The 10,879-nt window shown below is 39.8% G+C and overlaps 1 protein-coding gene across 2 annotated transcripts; it reads right to left on the reverse strand.

Annotated features, from left to right (window-relative positions):
• Positions 1-3,137: 3,137 nt before the first annotated feature.
• REG3A (regenerating islet-derived 3 alpha) lies at positions 3,138-5,667 on the reverse strand. 2 transcript variants are annotated; one of them, XM_006873749.1, is made up of 5 exons: positions 5,592-5,667; positions 4,944-5,062; positions 4,607-4,744; positions 3,486-3,612; positions 3,138-3,205 (listed from the first exon to the last, which is right to left on the reverse strand). In XM_006873749.1, exons 1-5 carry the CDS (start codon positions 5,665-5,667, stop codon positions 3,138-3,140), a joined length of 528 nt encoding a protein of 175 aa, XP_006873811.1. The 2 variants fall into 2 exon arrangements, with proteins under 2 accessions (XP_006873811.1, XP_006873812.1); XM_006873750.1 differs by lacking the exon at positions 4,607-4,744.
• Between the last annotated feature and the right edge of the window lie 5,212 nt (positions 5,668-10,879).

Here is a 10,879-nt window from a genome sequence, read left to right on the forward strand (position 1 = left end):
TATCATCGCTGACATCAGATGTATCTTGGCTGAAAGCAGAGAAAACCAATAGGAAGTTTACTTGTGCTCTGTAGATTATGTCATGGATTTCCACTAAGTGGATCATAAGAAGCCGTGGATAACATTATAAAGATTAGGTATTCCAGAACACTTAATTGTGCTCAAGAGTAACCAGTACATAGACAACTTCTCAAACTTTGAATATGTTATCAGAAATGTTACCAGAATATGTTATCAGTACCTGGAGACTGGTGAGTGGAGGGTAAAATGGAGTATCAGTGAAAAAGAGAAAGACACCCAGTGAGATTGATTGTTACAGTGGCAGCAACAGTGGGCTCAACTATAACAAAATTTATGAGGACTCTGCAGGATGAGACAGTGTTTAATTCTGTTGTGCATAGAATCACTACGAATCATAATAGACTCAACAGCACCAAATAAAAACAACATTGCTTCTAATATACGTATTTTTTGCTCTGTTTGCTAAGGTTCTTTCCTTGGCTATGTCCATTCTACTGATCAGCCATCAGTGGCATTCATTATACCTGTTACAGTATTTTTAATTTTTAGCATTAACTTTTGATTTTTTCTTAGATTTTCCTTCTCTGTGTATTTTTATATATTGTGTAATTATTTCATTAGTATTCTTGACATGCTAATCACATGACTTTAAATTTCCTGTCTGGTAATACCAATATCTATGCCATACCTGAATGTGATTATAATGCTTTTGTTATCTCTTCAGATTTTATTTATCTATTTTTGACAACCTTTAGGATGTCAATAATTTTTTTTTGAAAGTCACATATTGTATATTGGTAAAGTGGGAGTCTTGGTGTGACACTGTAGGTTAATGCACCAGACTGCAAGCTGTTTGAACTACAAAGTTGGCAGTTCAAGCTCACCAGCTGCTTCTCAGAAACCCTATGTAGTTATGGGTTGGAACCGACCTGACGGCACTTTACAACAACAACAAGGGTTATTAGTTGTTTTATGTTCACCTGTTTTGGAGCCCTTAGATGGCATAAATGGTTAAGCACTCAGCTAATTACCAAATAGGCCTTCTGAACCCATTGAGAGATGACTTGGGACAAAGGCCTGCCAGTCTACGTCTGAAAATCAGCCATTAAAACCCTTTTGCAACACAGTTGTACTTTGACACACATGGAACCACCAAAGTCAGAGTCACCTTTTTAACAACTGGTTTAATTTGGCTTGGTTTGCTTATGAGTATGTTTCCTATCTGTAGGTGTGAGAGACTTAAAATTACTTTTGTGTTTTTGCTCACGTCTTGCCTGTTGCCTTTGGGCTTTCCTAAGAATGTCTCCTAAATAATAACTCCATCTTACTTCTCTTTAAGCTATTATCTATTTTTATTACCCTGGTGCTGTTGTTAAATGCCATCGAGTCAGTTCAGACTCATAGTCACACTGTATAGGGTTTCCAAGGATCAGCTGGTGGGTTTGAACTGCTGACCTTGTGGCTAAAACTGACCTTGGACCTTAGTTAGTATGGTGATGTCAGAGAGATGAAGCATTCAATAATCTTATGATTAAACTTTAGTTTTATAGTAAGCCTGTATCCCTGATCTGGGATCTTCATAAGTGATTTTCATTTTTTATTTATCTACCTAGATGAGATGGGGAGTACTGGCTTGACATTATAGGATACATACTGGATTGCAAGGTTAGTTTGAGCCACAAGGTCAGTGGTTCAAGTTCACCAGCCTCTCCTTGGAAACGCAATACAGGGTCTCTATATGAGTCATATATGAGTCAGAGCCAACTCAATGGCACTTAACAATGGGTGACATGAGTAAGTTTGACAGGGATGGATTTGTCTAAATTCTCTTCCACCTAGGAGGAATAAACTTCTGGTAAGCCTTTTCTCTCTGAGAAGCACACCACTTTTTATGGAGAACCTTCTGGTCAGATTTCTAAATGGTTACATTTCCCCTTTCCCCTGCCAGAATCATGAACAGACCTTTCTTGGCTCCTCGCCATAAAAACCCTGAGGGACACTGAAGGTAAAGCCATTGAAACTTAAGAGTCTCACAAAGACTGTAGGCTCCAGGGATTTATCACTCTGAATACAAATCCACATTTAGCATCCAGAAAATTTTCAAAATTACCATTTAACTGTCCCTAAAAATGTATGACTCTAGAGACTTTTCCTTCAGGGAAGTAGACCTCAGCTGGATGTTCTCTATTAACCTGTCTCTGAAGATATCAAAATGTTTGTCCTGTGACCCAAATTCTCTGATGAATAGAAGGAAAATTGTGAATTTTCATTTTGTTCAGCCTTTTCCTTATTTTAAGAAAGAGAGTGACAACTTCCAAGTACTTTACATATGACAGCTAACAGTGGAATTCCAATGAATTAATTTTTTATGTACTTTAAAATGTATTAGTCTAATGAGAAGGAGCTCTGGTAGCATAGTGATTACGAACCAGGCTGCTAACCTCAGGGTCAGCAGTTTGAAACTATCAGCTGTTCTGTGGGAGAAAGATGAGGCTTTCTGCTCCCATAAAGGTTTATAGCCTCAGAAATCCTGTACAGGGTCACTATGAGTCAGAACCGACTCCATGGCACATAACCACCACCAGTCTAATGAGGATTGGGAATTAAAGTCAGAAAAATAATTAAGGTGTCCCTTTACCCTTGAAAGTTTGAGAAACACTGCTGTATACATTACCAGGGTCCCCTAAGGCATGTTATGTTAGACCAGCAGATCTGGGCTGGGGGATGTAGGTAGAGTAGGTAGGAGAGGAATGTCTGCCCATAACTTAAATCCTCCAAATTCATGCAGTATTCACATGCTCATCACAAACACACTGGCAGGAATTTATGTGTTGTTATTTTCCCCAAGGCCTGATAGAAATTAGAAACAGACAAGATGTACCAATTTCCTTCTTCAACCATTTCTCTTCCTCAGGGCATGGCTGAGAGAACGAAGCACACAAGACAAACAATTATAGATTAGATTTCTCTTTATTTGTCTCTGAGGAGTTTGGTCACAGAAAACCCTAAAATAAGGACTGGGAGGAAGAGAAGACAGGAGAAGAATCAATCTGAGGTTGTGGAGGAGAATATCCCCTTCTTGGTTTGGTCTTCACAATAAAGTTTCAAATCGTGTCCTAGTTTTTGAACTTGCAAACATAGGGTAACCTCTGTTCACAGTTATAATCTTTCCATTTCAGGAATCCTGGAGAGAGAAAGGTGAAGTGATGAAGCTGTTGGAGATTGTGAGCTCAGTGGGGAGGCATTCCAGACCCAAGCCTAGGATTCAAAGCCACATCCACACCACATCCAACTACAGGTGAGGGATGCACAAGGAAAGTAACAAAATGAGGGGATGTGGAAAATAAAACAAAACAAAACAGAATGGACTTTACTAGCTTAGAAGAATTTTTGGAGATTAAACCAAGATAAGAGAAAAGAGGGGATGGGAAGGCTGGGCACAAAATGACTCCTATATTTATTACCTGTGCTTCTAGAGAGGGTCCCACAATGACCAGGCTTTGATATGGTGGAAGGATGTCTCTCCCAGGATAAGTAATTTAGCACATCACCGTTAATCCACTCCCATCCACCTGCATTGGGTTGTAAGCCCTATGGCGTAGAATATGGAGGCAGGTAAGGGAACTGCCTCAACTCTCTTTTGCATGATCCACTAGCTGGAATACTTGATCCCCACTCCAGCAACATGGAATTGGTTTACTTTTCCAGATACTGCATCCATCAGAGCCATACCTTCTAGGAAGCACTATCTTAACTACTTTTTCTCCTTTTGACAAATTTTAACCAAAAGATTCTCCCAAAGTAGCATGTCACTGGTTAAGCATCTGATCCTGGTGCATTGTTAATAATTACCCTTTGAGTCCTAAAGTCCATGTCTAGTTTGTTGTTATTGTTGTTGTTGTTACTGTTACTGTTGAATGCTGTCAAGTCAGTTCTGACTCAGTGACACTGTACTGAGTTTCTGAGGAGTGACTTGTGGGTTTGAACCAATGACCTTGAGGTTAGCAGTCCAGTGCTTATCCTACAGCACCATACCAAGACCCCATGTCAAGTCTACAGGAGACAAAAAATACTGTCATTTAGGATCCCTTCAACACAGTTTAAAGAGCTCTGGTAGTGTAGTGGTTATGAGACAGGCTGCTAATCTCATGGTCAGCAGTTCGAAACTACCAGTAGTTTTGTGGGAGAAAGATGAGGCTTTCTGCTCCCATAAAGATTTACAGCTTTGAAAACCCTTTGCAGGGTTGCTATGAATGAGGACCAACTGCAAGACACACCACCACCACCACCAATAACAACATCGTTTACACAGACCTGTAAAGCTCAGAAAACTGAATTTCAAGGACTCATGAATTGTGTAAAAAGTTTAAAAAGAGGCAGATGAATTTAAACTGTAGACCAGAACCTTCACAGAACTCAGCTCTCCAGCAGGTATCAATGCCCTCCCCTCCCCCAAATATTCTCCAGAATCCTTGAGCTCTAGGACTACATGGAGTTCTTCATGGTAAGGAACAGTAGATGGAGACTGAATTTGTGTGACAGCAGTCATTTTAGAGATGAGGCATAGGAGAGAATTCAGTCTCACCAGTGTGGGGTCATGGAGTCCTATCCAGACATATGCATAAGCGCTTGATACTGTCTTCACCAGGGAGGCCACAAATAAACCTTCATTTGCATTAAGCACAGACACGAGGTGTCCTGAGGAACGCTTCTGGCAGGCTATCTGTGTGGGGAAGTAGAGACAGAGGGAAAATGGGGACTACTGGGAGAAAGAGGTAGGTGAGAAGGGTAGTATGAGATAGATGTAGAAGCGCATGCCTACTCAAAAACACATTGGAAAATGGAGGCCTCTCCCTCCCTCCTTTGATCTCTTTCTTGAGTGTTTTGTACTATGACTCCCAACCGTATATCACAGTGCATACATATGCTTCAGTCCAGGTTTTTGGCATTAGAAATAAGGCATAGCAGGAAGAGTGATATGCTTTGGAGCCTCTGGGACAGCTGATCCGTGTAGAGAGTTGTTCCTTATGGGAATCTTCTCCTGGGGGTAGAAGGAAAACAGAGGAACACAATGAGATGAAGTGTAGTGCTTGGAGAGGAGAAAATAGGGAGGCGTGGCTATGAGGACAGCATGGAGAATGGTGCCACACTCCTGACCAACTTTTACCTTTGTCAACTGAGAATTTCTTGTTCTTGAAGCAAACCTTCTATATAATATACCATCTCCCTTCTTTTTACTCTCCCCCATTCTTCAATGCCCAACTCTTCCTTATGACTATCCCTACACTGAACGCTATCTATAACTCATGACTGACTCTTCATAATTTATATGTTGAATGTCCCACAATAAATGCATCCATTGACAAATGGAAAACCATCTTCTCCATTGATATTGAACCACTCAAATTCCTCCCACAATTACTTTTCTGGAGAAAGTAGTGATGATGAGGGAATTGTAGACTACTTGATGATGTGGGAATATACCTCACCACTGCCATATGTGTCACACAGGTAGATTTCTCCTCTTCTTGGTTCTGAAGCCAGTGCTACAGTAGGCAGAAAAATCTTACCTTTTACTTGGGATAGGAACATTAAACAAGAAAGCAACATCCAAAACATGCTGGAGAGGGTCATGGGAGGCAACATCACATCTGTGTGTCAGGAAGCAATTAGAGATCACTAAAGGAAGGTTGATCAGAGATCATGCAGAGACTTTCCCTCCATACCTTTTGACTTTTACTTTCAGCTTCTAGAAATAAATGGACTCTGGTGACATCCATTATTTCTGTAGCTCTAGAGAAAACTGAGGACCCTATATTACTAATGACCCTAATAGATCTCTTTGCTGAGTCTGAACTTCTATTCTATGAAGACTGGTGTCCCTAGATCTTCTATAGTGTGTGACAGAAAACCCCTGATTTGGGTCCCATCTTCCAGCAGCTCCAACTTACCTGTCTTGCAGGACAGTGGGATGATTTGTCTGGTCAGATAATCCTGGACTTTTATAGGAGGACCTTAGGGAGTGGCATTGAAATCAATACCAGGAATTGTGTAGGTGATACAGCAGTTATGGGTATGGATTTGGCATAGGATCAAAGAAATCCCTGCCATAGGGAGGAGATACTTCTTAGCAGAGACTGGAAATCACACAGATACTGTCTATTTCCTGGTAATATGCCAGCACATTCCCCAAGGAGAGCTGAATTTTTCCATGTTCCCAGGCTCCCCCAAAGGCTCTGTTTTGAGACATCAGAGGAATTATGGTGGCCATTTGGTATAAATTCTACTGTGTTAAATACGTAAAAGAAAATTGTAGCCATGGCTACTTAAGAAAAAGAATCAAAAGAAATATACTTAACTTTTTTAATCAGTGAAGAACTAGGAATCCTGGTGTGCCTGTGGGTTAACACACTGGACTGACTGTAAAGTCGGATTGAACCAAAAAGTTCATAGTTCAAGCTCACCAATTTCTCCTCAAAAACTCTATACAAGGTCACTCTGGGCAAATTATTGAATGATGCAGAAAGCATCAAAATAAAATGGAATGAATACACAGAGTCACTGTGCCAAAAGGAAATGGTTGATGTTCGACCATTTCAAGAGGTAGCATATGATCAAGAGCCAATGATACTGAAGAAGGAAGTCCAAGGTACATTGAAGGAATTGGCAAAGAACAAGGCACCAGGAATTGATGGAATAATAATTGAAATCTTTCAAGAAAATGAAGTGGCACTGGAGGTACTCACTCACCTATGCCAAGAAATTTGGAAGACGACTATCTGGCTGACAGATTGTGCCCATTCCAAAGAAAGGTAACCCAATGGAATGCAGAAATCATTGGACAATCTCTTTGATATCCCATGCAAGTAAAGTTTTACTAAAGGTAATACAGAAATGGCTGCAAGCATTCACTGACAGAGAACTTCCAGAGGTTTAAGCTGGATTCAGAAGAGGTCACGGAATGAGGGATATCGTTACTATGGATCATGGCTGAAAGCAGAGAATATCAGAAAGATGTTTACCTGTGCTTTATTGACTACACAAAGGCTTTTGATTATGTGAATCATGACAAGTTATGGACAACATTGTGAAATATGAGTATGCTGGAACACTTAATTGTGCTCATGAGGAATCTGTACCTGGACCAAGAGGCAGTTGTTCGAACAGAACATGAAAATACTGAGTGGTTTAACATTTAGAAAGGTGTGTGACAGGGTTATATTCTTTCACCATACTTATTTAATTTATATGCTGAAAAACTAATCTAAGAAGGTGTGTTATAGGAAGAAAAACATGGCATCAAGATTGGAGGAAGACTCACTAACAACCTGTGATAAGCAGATGATACAACCTTGCTTGCTGAAAGCAAAGAGGACTTAAAATACTTACCGATGAAGATCAAAGACCACAGCCTTTGGTACAGATTGCATATCAATGTAAAGAAAACAGAAAGCTTCACTATTGGACCAATAAACAACATTCTTATCAATGGAGAAAAGGCTGAAATTCTCAAGGACTTCAGTCTTCTTGGATCAACTATTAACACTCATGGAAGCAGCAATTAAGAAATCAAATGATGTATTGCATTAGGTAAATCTGCTGCGCAAGACCTTTTTTTAAAGTGTTGAAGAGTAAAGATGTCAGCTTGAGGACTAAGGTGCGCCTGACCGAAGCCGTGGTATTTTCAATAACCTCATATATATGCAAAAGCAGGATAGCGAACAAGGAAAACCATAGAAGAATTGATGATTTTGCGTTATGGTGTTGGAGGAGAATATTCAAAGTGCCATAAGCTGCCAAAAGAACCAACAGATCTGTGTTGGAAGAAGTACAGCAGTTAGAGTACTCTTTGGAGGCCAGGATGGCCAAACTTTGTCTCTCATACTTCAGACATATTGTCAGGAGGGACCAATCACTGGAGAAGGATATCATGTTTGGTAAAGTGGAGGGTCAAAGAAAAAGTGGAAGACCTCCAATGAGGTGCATTAGCAAAGCAATGGGTTCAAGCGTGGTAACAATAGTGAGGGTTGCCCAGGACCGTGCAGTGTTTCATTCTGTTGTACATAGGGTTGCTATGAGTTGATACCGACTTGATGGCACCTAACAACAACATGGATCAGTAGTGATTCAACAGCATTTAACAACAATATAAGAACTAACTCCTGTTGACATACTATGATTTTCTTCTTACTTTTCCCACTAAGATTAAAGAAACACCAGGTAATAAATAAACTAAGATTGACACAATTATTGAAGAGCTTTATTAACAGCCATCTAAGGTACAACTGGTAGCGTAGTGGTTATGAATCAGGCTGTGAACCACAAGGTCAGTAGTTCAAAACTACCAGCTGTTCCGCAGGAGAAAGATGAGGCTTTCTGCTACTGTAAATATTTACAGCCTCAGAAACCCAGTACAGGGTCGCTATGAGTCGGAATCGACTCCACGGCACACAACAACAACAACAAAGGTACAACTATTGGTCTCTCCATGTGCAGAAGCAAGAAGAGTGATGAAAATTAAATGGAGCCGTTCAACATGTATCACCATAACTCTGAACCCAGAAGAACTAGCTGGTACCCAGCTAACACAAACAACTGCTCTGAAAGGGATCACATCAGAATGTCCCCAATAGGGAGGCAGGAAATGTAAAACAAAAATTAATATTATATTAAAAAAGAATGGGTTTACTGGTCAGAAAGACACTGGAGGAACCTGAGACTATAGCCTTCAACCACCTGAGACTAAGACCAGCTACCAACTCTGGAATGTAACTCACCTTGTTGGCCCAATTTTCAACCAAGTGTAGAAAGGCATATAGGGGAACAACAATAATAAGGTATGCTCATCAGGGAATAGTCAGTCATTTACCTAAGGGCAATATTTACTGAAGGACAAAATTGAAAAGGGATGGGAAGGAGGGAGGAAGTGGGATAACTCTTGTTGTATAGAATGCATTGCAATCATTGAGAAGAAAAAAAGTGTTGAATGTAAACTGATAAACTTGTCTGTAAAGCTTCATTGAATTCACACTAAAAAGTTATATATATATAAAGAAGAATTGAAAGCTTGTGATGGGAAAGTATTAATTGAATGGAAGAAAGAATTGAAGCCAAGAGTAGGAGCAATAGTTCAGAGTTGCTGCTTCAACATAACAGCATGGTGTGAAAGAAACAGAGAACAAACTTTTAAGTTAATAGGTAAACCACAATTGTGCAGAACAATGGCTCCCATTCACCTAGGAGATAAAATTCCAGTGAAAGAAACACAGAGCAAACTTTTAAGTTAATAGGTGAACCAAGATTGTGCAAAACAATGGCTCCCATTCACATAGGAGATAAAATTCCAGGGATGTATAAAGACCCTGAGATAAGATGAGAAGAAAATAAAGGAGCTGAGGGAGAAAAAAAAAAGTGTGTATCATACATAGAGAAAAGCCATATCCAGCGATGGTGGTGGTGTGCCATGGAATCGGTTCGGACTCATAGTGAGCCTGCTTAGGGTTTCTGAAGCTTTAATCTTTGCAGGAGCAGAAAACCTCACCTTTTTCCCATGGAACAGCTGGTGGTTTCCACCTGCTGACATTGAGGCTAGCACCCACCCCCTGCCCCCATTTCCTAACCACTAGGCTCCAGAGCTCCTTATATCCAATGATAGAAGAGGGCAAACTTGAGCCTACACTTCATATAGAACTCTCTATTGTACTGCTCACAGCTCCCTGCATGTTTCACATGTTATTGTTGTTAAGTGCTGTCAAGTTGCTTCTGACTCATAACGACTCTGTATAGGGTTTCCAAGGAGCAGATAGGCTCATTTAAAATCTGTCATGTGACTAGATCCAGCTGCTCCTTGGAAATCCTATACAGGGTTGCTATGGGTTTGAATAGACTAGTTGGCTCTTGAGGGGAAACTGAGAAATAGTTCAGTGTAAATCAGAACTGGCAATTTGATACCTCAGAACCACTCTCTCAGAATGTTGTCTGTTCAACAATGGGAGTCTTCAAATTCGTTTGGTGGTGGTGGGGTGGCATGAAATTGTCATTTTTATAATTGTTCTAAAATGTCATGTAGCTTTTAACTGTGTTGATACTTGTACTGATGGTGTAGAAGCTATGGTGAGTAATACATCTGGTACCTTATAATTAATCAAGGCTATTGTTATTGTTAAGTGCTGTTGTGGCAGTTCCAATTCACAGCCACCTTGTAGAAAGTTTTTGAGGAGCAGATGGTGAGTTTGAACCACAGACCTTGCAGTTAGGAGTCCATTGTTTAATGAACAGTGTTAGTGACATCAAATTTTATACTTCATACTAATGCATTTGCAGCAAAAAAAAGGACATTTACACTTAAACATTTCTTTGATAAGGAATGAGGGTGATTAATTTCAGAAATTCTCAACACTTGAATACATCTCTCTTAATATGCTATATAACAAAATGTGAAGCCCAAATAAAATCATCGTCTGTATACCAAAGTCATTTTATTTTTAGTTTTTGAGGAAAAGTGTTTCTAACATTCAGTTGTATTCCACTGTTTTTATGACATACCATTTTTATTTGATGGACTGACTACTAAACACACTTTGATTATTTGTGCATTGCTATTAGCTTAGCATTAAAAATAGTCAAAGTTTGTTAATAATATATGCTTTAAAAATATTTTTTAAATTCCTAGCATTGAAAACGCCAGTAAATATAACCCACATGTACAAAACTTCTTTGGGGTCCTTAATAAGAGTACAAGAGTCCTAAGACTCTGGGCCAATCTCACTACCGTTGCCACACTTGACGCCATCAATGATGCCACCTGGCCAATCCATCTCGTTGGGGGTCTTCCTCTTTTTCTCTGACCCTCCATCTT

The sequence above is a fragment of the Chrysochloris asiatica genome, unplaced genomic scaffold, assembly GCF_000296735.1.
Source record: "Chrysochloris asiatica unplaced genomic scaffold, ChrAsi1.0 scaffold00253, whole genome shotgun sequence".
NCBI lineage: Eukaryota > Metazoa > Chordata > Mammalia > Afrosoricida > Chrysochloridae > Chrysochloris > Chrysochloris asiatica.